General features: G+C 33.3%; 1 protein-coding gene across 3 annotated transcripts in view; it reads left to right on the top strand.

Moving 5' to 3' along the window:
* Positions 1 to 14581, top strand: part of SS18 (SS18 subunit of BAF chromatin remodeling complex) — an 82441-nt gene extending 67860 nt beyond the window's left edge. For all 3 annotated transcript variants that reach the window (XM_041761651.1, XM_041761662.1, XM_041761673.1), the window contains one exon: positions 12814 to 14581. In XM_041761651.1, the coding sequence (XP_041617585.1) occupies positions 12814 to 12840 (27 nt within the window). In that variant the 3' untranslated portion in view covers positions 12841 to 14581. The remainder of the gene's footprint in view (positions 1 to 12813) is intronic.
* Positions 14582 to 20983: the final 6402 nt, after the last annotated feature.

Here is a 20983-nt window from a genome sequence, read left to right as displayed (position 1 = left end):
AAACTTTAGAATCTAAACCATGGATTGGGGCGGGGGCGGGGGGGGGGGGGAGCGGGGACTACTGTATTTCTTCATCCTTCTGTATTGAAACAACTTCATTTTTTTTTTTTAATATTTATTTGAGAGAGCACGCAGGGGGACAGGGGAAGGGAAAGGGAAAGTGGACTCCAAGTTGAGCCTGAAGCCTGATGCGAGACTTGATCCCAGGACCCCAGGACAATGAGCTGAAGGTAGATGCCCGACAGAACCACCCAGGGGCCCACCCAATCAACTTTATTGAAGTATTATTGACATGCCATAAAATACACATATTAAAAGTGTACAGTTTGATATTTTTTGATGGGTCAGTCTTTTCAATTTTACCCTATTCTAAGGCATGTGTAGTGATAGCTCATTGTGCTTTTCATTTTCATGTCCCAAAGGACTAGTGATAATAACTTGTCATGTGCTTATTTTCATCTATGTATCTTTTGTGAAATGTCTGTTCAAATCTTTTATTTTAAAATTCAGTTATTTTCTTACTATTGAGTATTGAGAGGTCTTTCTATATTTTACATACAAGTCCTTTATCAGGTATATAATGTGCAAATATTTTTCTTCACTCTGGATTTTCATTCAGTATTGTCTTTTGAAGAGAGGAACTTTAAAATTTTTATGTAGTCCAGTTTGTCAAGTTTTTCTTTTATATATCATGCTTTTGATGTTATGTGTAGGAAATCTTTACCTAATCCAGAGTCACAAAGATTTTTCTCTTAATGCTTTTCTTTTAGAAGCCTTATATTTTTAGACTTTATATATAAGTCTATAACCCATTTTGAGTTAATTTTTGTAGGAAGCACAAATTGAAATTTGCATTTTTGTTTTCAAATGGGTAACTAATTTTCTGAGCACCATTTGTTGAAAAGACTATCCTTTCTCTGCTGAATTGTCTTTGAATCTTTGCTGAAAATCATAAATATGTCTATTTATGGACTATGTATATATCAGTCTTTATGTCAGTACCATGTTGTCTTTATTACTATAGTTTTATAGTAAGTTTTGAAATTAGGTATTGTTAGTTTTCCAGCTTTGTTCTTTTTCAAAGTTGTTTCAGGTTTTTGGAATTTCCATATAGATTTTAAAATCAGCTTGTTAATTTCTACAAAAAGCCTACTGATATTTGATGGAGATTGTCTTAAATGTATAGATTTGGAGACAATTGTATGCTAACATGTCAGTGAATATTCCATCCAATGATCATGGCATATGTCCCTTTAAACTTTTTTTTCAATAGTGTTACATAGTTTTCAGCATACAGATCTTAGATTTTTGTCAGATTTATCTCTAGGTATTTTATATTTTTGATACTATTGTAAATTTTTTAAAATTTCAATTTATAGTAGTTAATTGCTGGTTATATAAAAGTATAATTTATCTTTATTAAAATTTTATCAAAACTGTAACATTAACTCATTACTTTTATTAGTTTTTTGGTAGATTCCTTCAGAATTTCCACATAGCAGTCATGTTGCCTATGGATAAAGACTATTTTTTCCTTTATAATCTGAATGCTCTTCCACCCTCCCCCTTAATCTATCCCTGCCTTAAAACCTCTGATATCATGTTGAATAGAAATAGTTGAACATCTTTTGTCTAAATCCTAATCTTAGGGGGCTAACAATGAGGCTTTCAGCCTTACATAAGGTGTGTAGGGTTTGTGTAGCTGTCCTTTATCAGGTAGAAATTATTGCCTGTATTCCTGCTTCACTGAGAATTTTTATCAGGAATGAATGTTGAAATTTGCAAAGTGAATTTTCCTTATCTTCTGAAGGAATCATGGTTTTCCTTTTTTAATTTAGTATGTTAAATAATATTATTTGATATTCAAGGTTTTTTTGATATTCAAGTTTTAAATTAATCTTGGATAGTTAGGATATACTTCACTTGGTCATGATGTATTATTATCCTTTTAATATGTTGTTGGAATTGATCAGCTAAAATTTTAAGAATTTTTGCATCTATACATATGAGGGATATTGAACTCTAGTTTTCTTTTAATGTCTTTATCTGGTTTTGTTATCAAAATAGCATGAGTTTCAGGACGTCTGGGTGGCTCAGCAGTTGAGCATCTGCCTTTGGCTCAGGGCGTGATCCCAGAGTTCTGGGATCAAGTCCCACATCAGGCTCTCTGCATGGAGCCTGCTTCTCCCTCTTCCTGTGTCTCTGCCTCTCTCTCTGTGTCCCTCATGAATAAATAAATAAAATCTTTAAAAAAAAAAAAACAGCATGAGTTTCATAAAGTGAGTTGGAAGGGCAACTCCCCTTTTCAGGTTTCTTGAAGGATTTTTGTAAAATTGGTGTTATTCCTTCTAAAATGTTTGGTACAATTCACTGGTGAAGCCGTTTAGGCCTGGATTTTCTTTGCAGGATGGTTTTTAATTAAAAATTTTTTTTCTTTATTAGACATAAGAGTATTCAGGTTATACATTTCTTTTGAGGAGATATTTATACTTAAGGAATTTGTCCATTTTATTTGTTCTGTCGAATGATTTCTTTTTTATCCTTTTGTATCTCTAGTATCAGTAATGATATTTCTTTCATTTCTGTTACTGGTAATATGTATCCTCTCTCCTTTTTTTTCCCCTAAATAATCTGGCTGCCAGTTTTTATGTACTTCATTGATCTTCTCAGAGCTAGCTTTTGATTTTATAGATTCTCCTCCCTGTCCCCCCACCAATTTGTTTTTGTTGCCTTGATTTCTGCCCTCTATTTTTTTTAAGATTTTATTTATTTATTTATTTATTTATTTATTTATTTATTTGAGAATAAGCAAGAGAGAGACCACAAAGAAGAAAAGGGAGGGGGAGAAGCAGACTTCCCACTGAGCAGAGAACCATTATGGGGCTTGATCCCATGACCTGAGCCGAAGACATCTTAACTGAACCTCCCAGGCACCCTTCTGCCCTCTTCTTTATTATTTCTTGTCTCCTCCTTGTTTTGGGTTTTATTTGCTCTTTTTTTCCAATTTCCTAAGGTAATAGCTGAATTCCCATTGATTTAAGAACTGCCCTCCTGATATAGGTGTTCATTGCTGTAAATTTTCCCCTAAGTACTTCCTAAGCTATCACCCACAAACTTTATATGTTGTGTTTTTCTTCAGTCGAAATATTTTCTGATTTTGCTTTTGATTTCTTCTTTGATCCAAGTGTTATTTAGAAGTGTATAATTTAGTTTTCAAGTATTTGGAGATTTTCCAGATATTTTTCTGTAATTGATTTTCATTTAATGCCATCATCATTATTCCATCAGCATTAATGTGACTTGAATTCTTCAACTTTTCTTGAGACTTAATTCATGGCCTATGGTCTGGTCTATGAGGTTGTTCTATAAATGTTAGATCAAATTGATTGATAAGTCTATATCTTAGCCGATTTTCTTTCTACTTTATTTCTATTGAGAAAAACATATTAAATCATTGGCTCTAATTCTGTCTGTATCTTAATGCTAACTTTTAAGGTTTATACATTTTTAGAATTTTTATGTCTTGATTAATTTAGTCCTTTATTATGAAATAACTTTGTCCATGATATTATTTGTTCTGAGATCTTTTTGATATTAATGTAGCCAACCAACTCTCTTTGGATTATTGATAGAATTATATATTTTTTTATCCTTTTTTGAGAAGATTTTATTTTTAAGTAATCTCTGCATCGAACATGGGGCTCGAATTTGCAACCCTCATATCAAGAGTTGCCATGTCCTACCTCATCCAGCCAGGCACCCATATCCTTTTATTTTTAACATATTTGTGATTTTATATTTAAGTTCTGTTTCATGAAGGCAGCATTTGTCAAGTCTTGCTTTTTTTTATCCAATCTGACAGTGATTACATTTTGTATGATTATTAGATTTGGTTGAATCTATCATCTTGTTTTTTTTTTTTTTCTTATTTTCTTATTTTGTTCTTCCCTTTTTCTTCTTTTTCTGTCTTAATTTGGATTTTTTTTTCTTGCTTTAAAAAAGACTTTTTATTGATGTAATTCATGTACTATTTAATTAACTCATAATTTTGTAGTGTAGCATTCAATGGGATTTTTTTTTTTTAATTGCATATTCATTTCTCTCTAAACACCCAGCCCTAGGAAACAGATAGTTTACTTTAGATCTGTATAGATTTTCTTATTCTGGATATTTGAGATAAATGGAGTCATACAATATGTGGTGTTTTGTGATTGGCTGTTTTCACTTATTGTAATATTTTCAAGGTTCACCCATCTTGTAGCATATTTTAGGTGCTGTTATACCACCTTATGTATAAAGCCTTTCAATAGTTTACTTTTATTTCTTTTTTCTCAACCTTTGTGTTATTGTTATAAATTTTACTTGTACATGTGTTATAAACTCTGTAGCATATAGAATTTATTTTGTTTTTAAAAAGCAATTATCCTTTAAAGATATTTAAATAATAAGAAAAAATCTTATATATTTATTTATGTAGTTACTACTTCTGGTGCTCTTGATTCCTGTGATAGAGGCATAGTTCCATCTGGCATCATTTTCCTTTGCATGAAGGAAAAGATATTGTTTTAACATTTATTGTAATGCAGGTCTTCAGTTTATGTATGTTCGAGAAAGTGTTTATTTCTCTTCCATTATTGAGAAATATTTATTCTGGGTATAGAATTCTAGGTTTACAGGTTTTTTAAAAATTTTCTTTCAGCACTTTTAAAAATGTGGCTCCACTGTCTTCTTGCTTACATTATTTCCAAGGAGGCATCTGCTGTTGTTACTCTCTTTCTTTTCTGGTGGTTGGTATTTGTTTTTTGGGGGGCTGTTTTTAATTAATTTTTTTTTTAAAGATCTTATTTTTTTATGAGAGACACAGACAGAGAGGCAGAGACACAGCAGAAGGAGAAGCAGGCTCCCTGGGGGAGCCTCATGCAGGACTCAATCCCAGGACCCCAGGATCATGACCTGAACCAAAGGCAGATGCTCAACTATGGAGCCACCCTAGTGCCCTTGGCTGTTTTTTAAATTTTTTCCCTTTATGAAATTATTTGACTTTTTATGCTTTGGGTTCATATATCTTCTTGCAATTTGTAGCTTTATGGTTTTCATTAGATTTGGAAAAATTCTGACCAAGTATTTTTTTTTCTTTTACCCCTATATCCCTTTCTGTCCTCTCCAATTACATCATTAGTTGACTTCAATTAAATGTATATATGTCTGCTTAAACTTGCACCATAGTTCACTGATCCTCTAATTTTTTTGAGTAGTTTCTATTGCTTTATCTTAAAGTTCACTAATGTTTTTTTGTTCATTTCATTCCCAGGTTTTCATCTCTTGAATTTCAATTTGAGTCTTTTTTTCTAGAATTTCAGTTTGGGTCCTTTTTTATGTCTTCCATATTTCTACCTAAAGTTTTGAACATCTGAATTATAAGTATGATAATTGTTTTGATATTCTTTTCTGATAATTCTTAATATCTAGGTCAGTTTTTTGATCTACTGGGCTTTTTTCAAACCCTTTTATTATGGGTTATTTTTCTCATTCTTTGTATGCATGATAATGTTTGATTGTATACCAGAAGTTGTGAATATCACTTTTTACTTTGTTGGATGTTGGATACTACTACTACTACTACTACTACGACTTCTTCTTCTTTTGTGGGGGGATGCATAATATTCTTAAAAATAGTTTTGAACTTTGTTTTGGGATGTAGTTAAGTAATTTAGACATATGTTGACCTTATGGGAATTGTTTTCAGGGCTTTTTAGGCAGCACCAAAGCAGTGTGTAGTCCTTGGCTAAGTATTTCTGCTACTGAGATAAAACCTGTTCAAGTACTTGACCTAATGTCCTTGAATTGTGAGGTTTTCCACAATTTTCTGGCTGGTGGGAATAAGTACTATTTCTGTTTCTTTATGAGCACCAAATATTGTTTCCTCTAATTCTTTTGGTTGTTTTTTCCTTGGGCGGGTATTTTCCTTGCATGGATTTGCATATCAGTACTACACTGAATACTCAAGAGAGTTCTTCTTCAGATCTGGACAGTTCCCTGCTCTCTGTGCATTTCTTTCCTCTCTGGTACTCTATCCTATGACCTAGAACTCCTGTTTTCTCTCCAGACTCTAAGCTTTATGTCTTTAACTCAGATTCAGCCTTCATTCCACTCCACACTGCAGGAATTCAGGAATTTATATAAGCAGAGAGCTCACCTCATTTGGTTCTAATTTCTCAGATTGCTGTTCTTTGTTACCTTGTGTCTTGAATGTGATTATGTCATATGTTTTGAGTGGTTTGGGGGTAAACCCATCTTAACTGGAAACATGTTTTAATTTTTTAAAAATAGACGTGTTTTAAGCAGTTTTAGGTTCACAACAAAATGGAACACAAAGTACAGAGTTTTCTTTTTTTTTTTTTTAAAGATTTTATTTATTTATTCATGAGAGACAAAGAGAGAGCGGGGCGGGGGGCAGAGACACAGGCAGAGGGAGAAGCAGCCTCCATGCAGGGAGCTCAACATGGGACTTGATCCTGGCTCTCCAGGATCACACCATGGGCTGAAGGCGGTGCTAAACCACTGAGCCACACGGACTGCTCTACAGAGAATTTTCTATAAGTCCTTCCCCTACATATGTATAACCTCTCCTGCTTTCAACATCCCACACCAGAGTGATCCATTTGTTATAATCAGTGAACATACATTGAGAGATCATTATCACCCCTATTCCATAGGGTTCACTCTTGATGTTGTACCTTCTATGGGTTTTGACAAACTTATAATGACATGTATACCACCCCCCATTATAGTATCATATGGAATAGTTTCATTGTCCTAAAAATCTTCTGTGCTCCCCTTATCTATCTCTCTCTCTTCCCTAACCCTTGGCAACCAGTGATCTTTTTACTGTCTTCATAATTTTGCCTTTTCCAAAATGTCATATACTTGGAATCCTGTACTATGTATAGTCTTAATTTCACTGGCATTTCACTTAGTAACATGCATTTAAGGTCTTCTTGTGGCTTGATAGCATATTTCCCTTTAGTGCTGAATAATATTCCGTTGTCTGGATGTACTGCAGTTTGTTTATCCATTCATTTATTGAAAGACATCTTGGTTGCTTTCAAAATGTGGCGATTATGAATAAACTGCTATAAACTTCCATGTGCAGGTTTTTGTGTGGGCATAAATTTTCAGCTCATTTGGATAAATACCAAGGAGCATTCTTGCTGGATTATATGGTAAGAGTCTATTTAGTTCTGTGAGAAACTGCCAAACTGTCTTCCATAGAGGCTGGACCATTTTGCATTCTCAGTAGCAATCTGTCATTCTACATCCTTACTGGCATTTGGAGGTGTTAGTGTTTAGGATCTTGGCAATTCTAGTAGGTATGTAGTGGTATCTCATTGTTTTTATCTGCACTTCCCTAATGACATAACGTGGGCATCTTTTCATACATTTATTTGCCATCTTTAGTGAGGTGTCAGTTCAGATCTTGACCCATTTTTTTAATTGGGTTGTTTGTTTTCTTATTGTTGAGTTTTAAGAGTTTTTTTTTTAAATATATTTTGGATAATAGTCTTTATCAGATGTGTCTTTTGGAAATATTGTATTGTCTTCATGCTTGCTTTCTCATGCCTTTGACATTGTCTTCTGCAGAGTAAAAAATTTTACTTTTAATGAAGTCCATCTCATCAATTATTTCTTTCACGGATTATTCCTTAGGTGTTGTATCTAAAAAGTCATTACCAAACTCAGAGTCACCTAGGTTTTCTTCTAGGAGTTTTACTCTTGTGTTTTTTACATTTAGGTCTGTGATCCAGCTTGAGTTAATTCTTGTGAAGATTTGAAGACCTATGTCTTGATTCATTTTTTTGCATGTGGTTGTCTAGTTGTTCTAGCACCATTTATTGAAAAGCCTCTTTGCTCCATTGTATTACCTTTGCTTATTTGTCAAAGATCAGTTTACTGTATTTATGTGGGTTTATTTCTGGGTTCTCTTTAATGTTCCATTGTTATTTTTCTGTTCTTTCACCAGTACCACACTGTCTTGATTGCTGTAACTTTATAGTGAGTTTTAAAGTCAGAACTATAAGTCCTCTGGCTTTGTTCTTCAATATTTTGTGGCTATTCTGAGTCTTCTACCTCTCTCTGTAAGCTTTAAATTCACTTGTCAATAACCACAAACACCTTATTTGGGTTTTGATTGGGATTGTTTTGAATCTTTAGATCAAGCAAGGAAGGATTGACATTATAACAAAATTTATTTTTCTATCCATGACCATGGAACATTTCTCCATTTATTTAGTTTTAAAAAATTTTTTTCTTCAGCTTTTTAGTTTATCTCGTGTTCATCTTATATATACGGTATTAGATTTATACCTGATTTTCATTTTTGAGGTACTGATGTAAATAGTATTGTTTTTAATGTCAAATTCCACTTGTTCATTGCTGGCATATAAATAAATGATTGACTTCTGTATGTTAACCTTGTATCCTGTAACTTTGCTTATTAGTTTCAGATTTTGTTGTTGTTATTGTTGAATCTTTGGGGTTTTCTACCTAGATGATCATGTCATCTGCATACCTTTATTTATTTTTCTTATTGCATAAGCTAGAAATTCTGGTACAGTGTTGTAAGGGGCTGGTGAAAGGGGACATCCTTGCCTTGTTCCTCATTTTAGTGGGGGAAGTTTCATTAATTATGTTAGATGCTTAAATTTGTCAGTGTAGTGTGTATCTCCATGTGACAGATTATGTATTGTTTATTGTCAGATTCTCTTCCTCTAGAATGTTAGTCCTTTAAAGAGATCATCGTGTCTATTTATTATCACTGTTGAGCTTCCATCGCCTAGCAGAATTTATCAATTAGCAGTAAATATTGATAAAGTATAAATAAGTGAATAATTAAGGCCTTTACTTCCTAAATTTGAATGGTGATCATAAGATAAGAATACAGAAAGAAATTCCCAAAAATTACTGTGACAATAATTTTAGGACTTTAATATGATTAGATGACTAGAAGAAAGAAATTTAAAGATGATTGGTATTGCTCAGGTTTCTAGCTTAGGGACTCTTCATTCAACACACTCTCTCTCTTTAGACAATCTTATTTGCTCACATGGTTTCAGTTTATCATGCTGCTGCCCCCCAGATCTCTATTTAGTCTGACTCTTGCTTTTCCTTTTTTTTTTTTTTTTTTTAAGATTTTATTTATTTATTCTTAGAGACAGTGAGAGAGAGAGTTAGAGAGAGAGAGAGAGGCAGAGGGAGAAGCAGGCTCCATGCAGGGAGCCTGATGCCGGGTCTCCAGGATCACATCCCAGGCGGCAGGCAGCGCCAAACCACTGCGCCACTGGGGCTGCCCTGACTCTTGCTTTTCAAAATCAGATACCTACTGGACATCTCCACTGAGATATATCATAAATATATCAATTCAGCATAACCAAAACAAACTCAGAATTTTTCTACCCAAACTTATTCCTCCTTTCTGTATTCTCTTTCAAAGAAGAGAAGTACTATCATCAAGCTAGAATGCCAAGTGCCATATTTGGTATCTAAGACTTTCTCCTTCTCTCCATCTAATACATGACAGAATCTTGTTAACCCTCCTTCCTAAATTCTTAAATCCATCCAATTCTCTGTAACTACTGCCTTATCTTAGTTAAGACCATCAACATGGCAGGTTGCTTCCATTCTGTTTTCTTGCTTTCTTTTCTCATTCATTCTTTATACCTTAGTCAGAGGAATTTTGTAGTTAAAAAAAGAAAAAATTGAAGAAGCAGATATAGAAAATCTGAAGTTTAGAGAGTTGGAGTGATTTGTCCAAGATGACAGAGCCAAGAAGTGGTGGAGCTGGGTGGCAAATTCTGAGTGACTATAGCCCGTAATGACTGACTAGAACTCACTTTCTCAAGCTATTTCCAGTAATGTCAATGAGTACTTGAGTTGTTTGTAGAGCATTCTCACATTTTTCATCTCTAATAACTTTTTGAGGTGGAGATTGTAATGACTTATACTTGTCAGATGAGAAAATTGAGAAGGGGAAGATAGGTAACTTTCTCAAGGATTAGCTGCTGTTAAGTGGTGGAGTCAATGCTAGAAATTGGTTTCTGACTCCCAAACCCATACCTTTAATCCTGAAATTCGCTAATGTTTGCAGATATATAGTATACTTTTTTGGGCTTGATTGTGATTTGATTTGGTCCCAGCACTGTGATCAAGTGTGGTTCAACTTACTTGAACTCTCAGTGCTTCAATTTCTTCATCTATAAAGTGGAGATAATATTTACTGTATAGGTTATAGATGGACGCAAAGCATTTATTAGTGTCTGACACTAATAAAGTGTTAGTTATTGAGATATAGTAAGGGTTTGCTATTATTAATACTAGCCAGACTTCTTAATTTCTGTTACTTCAAGGCTCTTTGTTACCAAGTAATGAATAGCTTTCCACATTACTGTATATTCCTTTTTTACTCTGTTTCCCTAAGCATTATATACCTGTGTTTCCAACATGCCTTTGCTTTAGCTATTCCTTTATTTGAAGTGCCTCATTTTCTTTTCTCTGCTATTTAAAGTTTTCTTAAGGTTTCCACATTCTCTGAAGTATTTTTCTAATTATTTTAGCTGTGTTAATCTTTTCATTCGTGAACTCTTAGAGAATTTCTGTAATTGTACTTGATTTATTTCTGAGTTTTACTTTCCCTGTTTTTCAAGTTTATTATGGTGATGAGCATGTAACATTTGCTCAGTAAATGTTTATAACTGCTTGATTATAGTATTCGGCACACATTATTCAAGAAGTTTTATGTGTCAGTATCAGGCACCCATCAGTACTTGGGCCATGAAGATAGGTAACACCTAGTCCCTACCCTTATTACTCTCAAGTAGTTCATAATATAGTTGATAAATTATAGCTTATATTTATGTAGCACAGCAGTTCTTAACCTCTCTTCTGCTTTCACATCATTCATAATATGTGCAAGTCACTTTTATCATTAATATCTCATTAGACACATTCACTAGGGGAGCATTTCCCTCCGGCATTGAGGTTTCCTTACTTTTAATATTTAAAAAATTTTAAAAGCCCTTCCTCATGTCCTCTCTTATTTAAGTGTCCTAACAAACAGATGAGGTAGGAATTAATGTAGCTATAAATGGAAAGAAAATTGAGATCTGTAGACAGGGATGTTACATTCCTACCCTTAGTGAAGAAACTTAGTCTCAAAGAGCTTTTTTAGACTCAGATGGAAAGTTAACAATAGAGTTGGGACTTAGATTACCTAAATACTGAAGTTGAGATTAGCAATTGAATAAGAAAAACCTGATGCTAAGTATTTGTTGACTTATATTTCTTATTTTAAACTTTGTATTATAGGAATCTTTACACAATTACAAAAAAAGAGGAGTATGCTGGATCTCCATATACCTAGCAACCAATTTTAACAATTATCAGCATTTTGCTAATGCTATTTTATGTGTATATATATATATATATATACACACAAAGCTACATTTTTTGAGTATTTTAAAGCAAATTCTACATTTGATATTCTACCTATAAATATTTTCAAGATGAGCCCTGACTTTAAATTTTATTGAATATAGCTATGAAAAGTACATTAATATTTTTAAAATACCTTAATTCTCTTCATGATGCATTATTTCATTAGAAATATAGTGGTGTTCAACAGATTTTCAAATACATCTATATCTATATCTGTGGAAATATAAAGTTTTAGGTTGCTATTTCTTAAAGTATAGAAGTAATTCAATTCTAGAATACTTTATTGACATAAAATAATGTGACTTGGAGGGGAAAATTTAGCTAAAGGAGATAATTAGCGGATTATGTGCTACCTATGAGTACTGTTTTTAGAAAATAGGTGCTTTTAGGAGCATCTCTTTTAAACACATTTAAGAAATTTTTGTTAAAATATATGTATTTTCTAATAGGTTTCTCTTTTCTTCTACCATTCTTTTTCTTTTTTCAGAGGAAGAGATATTCCTTCTCTTCTCCAAAATCTAACCCTAACAGCAGTATACTAGACATTATTTACCTCCTTTGTAGAATTCTGCTACTTCATTTATCACTTCTTTTTATCTGTACTCTTTGTCTCCTCTGTCCTGTCAGCCTACAGGCCTTCAAATCTACCTTATTAAAAGCCACAAAAACAAAACAAACTTCCCTTGATTTTATGTACCAGCTGCCTGTCTGAATGCTTTTGCTGACACACTGTTGGCCTCAGGGGAAAGCTGAGCTTCTTAGTATGGATAGAAGGTTCTTTTCCCTTTATCTCCTAGGTATCTTTCCATCCTTGCTACTTATTCCAAATACTATTGATGTTAATTCAGAATAGCAATTGTAATAAACTAAACAGTCACAAAATTGTTATATTAGCACTGTAATTAATACACAATACATATCATACCAGGATTTAGAACCAGAACTCATTCATTCTTGCTCAGTTCAGTTCAATAAAATTCACCAAACATTTAAATTTCTACTGTGAAAATAAATAAATAAATAAATAAATAAATAAATAAATAAATAAATAAGTAAGTAAGTAAGTAAGTAAATTTCTACTGTGTGACAGGTACTGTTCTAGATTTAAAGACTCTGAAATCCACTTGCAATTGAATGTGACATCAGAAGCAATTACAGAAATGCCATGTACCTAAATATATAACAGTTTCTGTTCGTTATCAATGAAGTCAACTTTTGTAGTATGACAATGTTAAGATTTATTTGTAATTTTCTCTGCCAAATGATTATGGTCAAACTATGGTCAAATCGTTATCTAATTGTATTTTTAAATTTATCTTCTAGGGACAGTATGGAAATTACCAGCAGTGAAGAAGTACTTACATTCCAATAGCCAGTATCTATTAGCAGCCATATTGTCACCTCAGCACTGTGGACACCTCTGTGTGAAGAGATCCTTCCATTCCATCTAGTTTTTGGAAAAACTTTGTGGATAAGTGGCTGTTTCATCAGTAAGCAGCCTTTGTGGCTTAGTTGTAAAGGCTTTAGTAGCTAAAAAATACTCTTGATTTCACATTTCTACTCTAGATGGCAACATTGGACAGAAAATACAATGACATAACCAATTTGCAATGATTTGGGAACTGTGTTTCAAATGGACTGTTACAGACTGAAAGGTGTGAACAGCTTTGTATGTTTATGAAGGTTAAGGGAATTTAATACTTTTCCACAGATTCTTTTGTAAGGGGAAGAGGGAAATGTACACTTTTTACAGCAGCAATATTTTGTATATTATGTTTATTTCATGTGTTGAATATGCAAGGCGGTACACTACGCATTGGACAGAATCAGAAATCCTCTGTTAATGTGGATTGGAGCTTGGTGGATGCTTGATTGTGTTGGTCTCAAAATGGTGTACTATAGAAGATAAAGGTGAGGGAGAAGACAAAGCACACCATATGTCCACTATTATGTTCTTTAGAGGAAATTCAGATCCCTTTTATCTATTAGATAATCAAGGGCACTGTGATAGTTTTGAGTAAAAAGACATTTTTTAAAAGCTTTCCAGTTTTGTGGATTAAAACCTTTTTATAAAGATCATTTATAATACAGTTTTAAAATGTGAGGCAATAAGAATGACTTCATGTGGGATCTGAAAAATCTTGGTAGCAGTTTCATATAAATGAAGTGGTAATTCTTCTAAAATAGCAATAACTGAAAATGGGAATGTTAATTTTACTTTAAGTAATCAGGGAACTTAGAAATATCAAAGCATTTTTTAAATGGTATCAAGAAGAGTCAACATTGATCCAGTAATTTTATTTTTTAACATTAAAAGGATAATTGGTTTATATAATAGAATAGTTCAGGAGACTTTACAAATCTTTATTTCAGCTTTCTTCACTGGAAATAATGCCATTTATAAAGGGACACTTTTAAGTTTTTCCCTTTTTGTGTTGGTTAATATAACAAAGAGATGTTTAGGAAAATGCTTATTGATGAGGTTTATTCTGATCTGTATTAAAAGCATAGAGGTTGCATTCTAGATCACTTTATTAGTGTGGCGTATTTAATCATATTCAAGACTGTCCTGTGCCTGATTATTTTAGCTAAATTCAGGGATATTGCATTGGGCAGGAAATCATGCAATGAGAAGTTTATAACCACAATTATTTAAGCATAATCTGAAAACATCTAGCCTAAAGGTAAGTTGCTATTTTCATCACAGTTGCCTATGCCCAGGGAATAAGATGTATTCTTTATAATTGAATTGTTTTTTCCCCCACTTCTAACTGGAAACAAAACAGAAGGGGTGCCATAAATTTGAATAAGCAAAATGTACTGTTTCAACATACTGTAATCAAAAGGAGGAATTTTAATATGTTTCTGTGTGTGTATGAGAGAGAGTATGTGTGTTTTAAGGTCTGAATAGAGTTTTTTTCAACTTGGTCAGTAGAAAATGGACATCAAATTTGAACAGATAAAGCATGGACAGCCTTATTGTGATTGAAAATGCTTATAGGTTCTGTGCCAATTTTCCACCACTGTGTACTTTGTTGCTATTTAAAACTGTATCAACTCTAACGGAAGAATAAATTATTTGTGATTTTAATTTTCTCATTTGTTTCTTTAAATTAGATCTCTTTGACTCTCTTGTTTTGTCTGGAGACTTTGCTGTGGGTTTTTTATATAAGTTAGTCTGGTGTAAGCAGACTATATTTGTATTCTAGGACTTTATCAAAATTCTCTTGCCATGCCCAAGTTAATTAGAATTAACTGTTCAGTAATCAGCATGTTGTGTGGGCTGTTTGTTATAGAATTCTTTTTCTGAAAATGAAGTCCATGAGGCTATAATCAAGATGACTGAATTAGATAAATGAGTTGAGGAGACAAAATTGTACTGAACCCAACCTGGTGTAGATATGTTATCTCATTTGAAATAAGCTCAACTGACATTAAGAAATAATTTGTCTTGCCAACCCATCTTCTGTTGTCTTATTCTCCTTTTAATGGAAACTAAAATTGCAATTTTAATAAGCAGAATTTCCTCCAGGACTTTCTTTCTAGAGACTAGTGCATTTGCAAGGTTTAATTGTTTTATAACAGTCCTATTTCGTAAAAGTTTTTAATTGGTGGTGACAAAAATTACCTTACTCCTTTGATACCTAGTAGGAAGACTAGCTGTACCAGAAGCTTTTTTCCAAATCTGACATTCCCATATAGACTAAATTCCCCAAAACTGAAGTTCTTATTTTATCAAAATGTATTAAAATGAATAAATATCATGCCATCATATAAAATTCCAGAAGCAAAACATTACTAAGAAAAGAGTGTGGTGATTATTGATCAACATTTTTGAATACTTAACTGAACTAGTTCAATTGTTTAAGAAATATGTTAGCATTATTCTATAGACTTGTGGTGGCACATTGCTTTTGGTATGTTTCTGTTTTTATTTTTTTTAGTGGAATATTCAAACAGATGCCCAAGTAGAATGTTATAATCAGCCCCATGGTCCATTAACCTAACTTAGATAACTGGTTCGCTTAGGAAGCCATGGCTAATCTTGTGTTGTCCAACCCACAAATGGAAGCAAACACTACATCCTTGAAATATTTCGTTAAGTACCTCTAAATAAGTACAGTTAACTACGTGGGTTTGAACTGCATGGGTCCACTTATATGCGGATATTTTTTCAATGAATACAGTGCCATGCTATAAATCTATTTTCTTCTTTATGATTTTCTTACGTTTTCTTTTCTCTAGCTTACTTTATTGTAAGAATACAGAATATAATACATATACAAAATATAATCAGCTGTTTATGGTATTGGTAACAGTAGGCTATTAAGTTTTTGATGAGTAAAAAGTTACACGTAGATTTTTGACTATGTTAGGGGCTTCATGCCCCTAATTCCTTTGTTGTTCAAGGGTCAACTGTACTCTTTAAAAAACACTGGGGGCAGTCTGGGTGGCTCAGCGGTTTAGTGCCACCTGCAGCCCAGGGCGTGATCCTGGAGACCCTCCCTGCATGGAGCCTGCTTCTCCCTCTGCCTTGTGTCTCTGTCTCTCTTTCTCTTTCTCTGTGTGTCTCTCATGAATAAATAAAATCTTAAAAAACAAACAAACAAACAAACACTTTAGCACCGGGACTCTTCCTGCTCTTGAAATTTTGTAATTTCACTATTAGTGATTAGAAACCAAAATTTGTATGAATAAATTACCACTTTTTCTTTCACTTAAAAAATCATTCTTGAATAATTAAGACCATAGCAAAAATAGATTGCACAAAAAGTGAACATGCTCCATAATTTCATCTCTTAAAGGTAACAGTTGTTTAAAGGTTTGATGCATTTCTTTCAACTTGATTTTACACATATAAGCCAACATCTATTACTGTTTTGTCTCTTTCAACAAAAATGGAATCAGATACAAGTCATACTATTTTGTAACTTCCTTTTTTTTAATGTTAGAAATATCTTGAATACTCCCTATTCTGTGTTGTCCCTAATTTTTTACTATTAGGAAAATAAAACATTCATAAGTGATCCTGCGAGGATTTGGGGGTTATTTTTGTGTGTGTGTGCTTGGTGAGATATTTCTATACAGTAAATTTTGAATGTTAGGTATAAGGCTATGTATTAAAAGATTTCCCCCTAAAAAATAAATTCTTGCCAGCGCCAGATTATTAGCCTTGTTAATTTTTACAGTTGTAGTAGGCTTTCAAAAGCACTCTTTGGATTTAATTTGAAATACATTTGTTGGGGATCCCTGGGTGGCGCAGTGGTTTAGCGCCTGCCTTTGGCCCAGGGCACTATCCTGGAGACCCGGGATCGAATCCCACGTCGGGCTCCCGGTGCATGGAGCCTGCTTCTCCCTCTGCCTGTGTCTCTGCCTCTCTCTCTCTCTCTCTCTCTCTCTCTCTCTCTCTGTGTGTGTGTGTGTGTGTGTGTGTGTGTGACTATCATAAATAAATAAAAATTTAAAAAAATATAAAAAAAAAGATACATTTGTAACTTTGAACATCTTTTCAAATGCTTAAAGGCACTTTATTCTTTGCTGCAAAATACCTCTTAATATCCTTTGTTCATTTTTCTGTTGGGATGTTTTTTGTGTAAGAGAGAGGAAATAATATAAATACATATGCACAAATATTATATATAGTTCTCTATGCAAATGTTAAATCTATGTCTTCTATATATTGCACATCTCTTCAGATGTGCAATATGTTAACTTAGGTTATGATGTCTTTTACTGTATTAAGGTTTTAAGATTTTACATATTCATAATCATAGCTTCTTGCAATCTCCCTAACTTGCCAATTTATAAAAAAGTATTTTGCTTCCATTTTTCTAAAATTGATTGTACATGGAAAGTTTAGAGCATTTACCTTTTTCCTATGTGGATAACTGGTTGTTTCAACGTTATTTATTGAATAAACCAACTAATTTGAGATGTCACCATATTCTGTTTATTTAAAACACAAATTATAATTAAGGAATGTTTAATGCCATTTCAGTGACTGGTTAGATTCACTTAAGTACAGTTTTGTTGGCATAAAGTTGTGGATTCTTTCCCCCTAAGCAAGCTGTTTTTTATTGGTGAAGAGTTAACTGCAAGGGTTTAAATAATGACTGGCTTCTTAACAGAGAATTACTAAAATGTGATTTTTTACAGAATAAGTAGAACCTCTTGCTTGTTGGAAGTTTTCAAGTTCTTTAATTTTTCTTGTACCTTGGCAGTTAATTACCTCCATAGATGCCCCAAAGTATTTCAGTTTGATTATTATAAAAAAAGTAAGAAATCAATATACATTTTTTTATTTTTAAAACTCCAAGCCTCAGAAATAGACACTGCAATATAATTTTCATTAATTCAGTAAAGACCTATAAATAGGGTAATCATATAATGGTAATCATATAATTTATTGCTTAATCTGGGAAACTTGATAATGAAAGGAGGATACTATACACAAGCATACATATATGTATGTACGTGTACATGGGCATAAATGTATATGTGTGTGTGGATTTTATACTTGTACATATGTGGAATTGTACATATATAGATATAGATACATAAATATCTTATTTTGTCTTTTTCCTGATAGAGGTCCATAGTTTAAGAAGTTCAGTATGCAAGTGATACATTTGTTTTGGCTATAATCTTTAACTGTGGTAACATATTGAGAGATTTTTCATGAAACAGTGCATTAAAAATATTTAATGTTAAAATAGATGAATAAAAAGTCCTAAATATTTTGAGACACTTTAATCATTTTGGTCTGTATTAGGGAATACTGGTTATTCCCTAATATTCTGTTTCCTTTAAAAAAAAAATACCCAAGTTCTGGGTGGGCACATAACTGTGTACCTAATGCCTACATTTAACAGCATCCTGTGCAACTAGACGTGGTCAGTGACTAAGTTCAGCCAGTGGGATGTGATTGGAGTGATGCATGCAGCTTCTAGATCACAGCCTTAAAAATGTACTCCTTTTTTTTTTTCCATTTCCCAAGGGCTGGAACATGACATATCAGTGGGAAGATTTAACCTTACAGATGAGAAAAATATCTTAGAGAATGGCAATGCATCTAGATAGAATCAAAATTCCCCCGAATGGCCTCCTGAAGCCCATTCTGTTGCCTATTGGTGTGGACTCCCAACATGAGAAAATTAACACTCCTCTCTTATTAAGCAGCAGAGCCTGTAGTTCAACATAGTATCATACAGTAGAAGGCCATTAACATTATGCTATATAGGATGTTCTGTTTGGAGTCCTAGTTTTTATGGATAACAGGCTAGTATATTATGTGTGTAGTATACTTCATAACGGTTCAGTGCCTAATCATTCTTGACTCATGAAGTAGGACAAACGTATTTCCTCTAAGATCATCCTCTGCTTTCTATCACTTGAATGAACTGAATGCTATAATTTAGTAACAATAGATTTAATTTTAAAGTATTGGTAAAAATATACTTCATATTTATCATTTTGGCGTGTGTCTAGTAACATTTTAAAATCTCTTCAGTTTTTAACTTTTATTTTGGCTTCTGTTTTAATTTGTTTTTAGCACTTTTTGTCTAATGCTTTCTTATGGTTTCTTTAGTCTTTTGACTTTCACTATATGAAGTGTGTACTTTGATTCTAACTTTCCTGCCAACTCTTCTTTTGGGGAGAAAAAAAAAAGATGTACTAAAAGCATTTGGTTTTTATACCTATTGTGGATCTTATTCAGCTTACGTCAAATATGAAGAATTTCATATACGCTTTGATACAGATCATCAAATTTTTTATCTTTGAGGACTCTTAATATTAGTAGATCAAAATACTGTTTATAACTACCAAGGATTTTATCTTCTATCAATATTACTATAGCAGGGAATTATTTCTGTTAATGCTTAGTAAATTAAGAGCAAGGAAGTGTAGCTGTGGCTTTCTTTTCAGTACTAATATCATTCTATCCATAGAAATCCTATTTTCTGTTCATTAATTTCAGTATTCCATTCTTTCCCAAGATCTCACCTCACAGCAAGCTTTCATACTTCAAGCTCAACATGTTAGTGCTCAGTCCTCATTCCCACATAAACACAACCATTTTGAAAACGTGAACTGATATTAATTACCCCCTTGGCACCAAAAAGTCAGGATTTCCTGATGCGGCACGCTAATGTAAAATGCATTAGTGCAAACGCTGGCTCCAAGGGGTAATACTCTCTAAATAAACACAGCAATGTTTTTCTTTATTCACGACTCTCAGGCTATTCTGAAAGTCATTCATCCTCCATACCCCCCAAAAGCATTTTGAGTTTTAATAAGTTATAACTGGATTTTCATAAGAAGGAATTGAATTCCAAGCTGCAAATCTGTGGTACTTAACTCTTTGATTTTTTGAAATAAAATCTACCTAAATGTTCCAATGATTAAATGGCATTGAACCATAATTTGCAGTAGTCTGTTGGAAGATAATAGTCCATGTTTACTGATTAGTGTCACTAAAAATGTGTCCTTTTGACCTAAAAAATGTCTTTGGAAATTTCAGTCACTTAAGGCCAGAAATGATATATTGGGGGGGGGGGGGGGGGGGGTTGGGGTTTTTTTTGGTGCTAGTGTGAGTGTGTATGTGAGTTTGAACATTCAGTGTCGACTTCAGGTCAAGTAGACATTATTTCATTCTTTGATGTTCCCTCTCCAAACATACTGCTACTAATATTATTACTGCTACAACTACTACTACATAAAACAAATGAACCAAACCAGAGATGGCCAGGCCTCAAACAAAAGTTAAGATCTAACATGGAACAAAAATGTAAGTTGGTAAGGCTAAAACCATTGGGCCTTCTGGGTAGTGTTATTTGAGAAATTGGCTCCTATGAAGAAATAGAGATTAAAAAGTATTTCACGATCAGATTCTGGAGCCAGGTTTACTGCTTGACCTCAGAGGCTAGAATGTGACTTGCCTCTATTGCTCCCACTTATAAAAGGAAGCTTAATAACAGCTTGCTGCAGCTGATCACTGCCTAGGGCCTTGTTTTGAGGAATCTAAGCATAATGATACTGAAAAATATATACTTAGCTTCTTGATCTGGAGCTGAATTAAGATATTCTGAAGCTTGGTAATTAGGTCTAAAATATTCCTGAGATTATTTGTAGGGAAGAAGTTCTTAAAGGTTTGACTCTGGACTTGGTATAGGAGCCTAAGAGAGGAAGTACAGAAAGGAGGAAGGGTGGGGAAGAAAGAAAAAAGGAAACAACTAAAACCTCCTACTTTAAACAAGCCCATGAAACTGAAGTCCCAAAATTTGCCCACAAACCTCTTGGCAGAACATGTATTCCCACCGCATGAAGTTAATTTTATAGGAGAGTCTGACATTTTAAAATATGAGTGTTTAAGATGCTTGAGGAAATAAATCTCAAACAGATATGAAATTATAAGACAAAAACTTGGGCAAAATTAAGCAGATACATTTAAAAGCTACTGAGCAGTCTAAGCAAAAATAGTCATTGGAATAAG

The sequence above is a fragment of the Vulpes lagopus genome, chromosome 1 (assembly GCF_018345385.1).
Source record: "Vulpes lagopus strain Blue_001 chromosome 1, ASM1834538v1, whole genome shotgun sequence".
Lineage (NCBI taxonomy): Eukaryota > Metazoa > Chordata > Mammalia > Carnivora > Canidae > Vulpes > Vulpes lagopus.
Note: the sequence above shows the minus strand (reverse complement) of the source record. Positions and strands in the feature narration are given on the sequence as shown.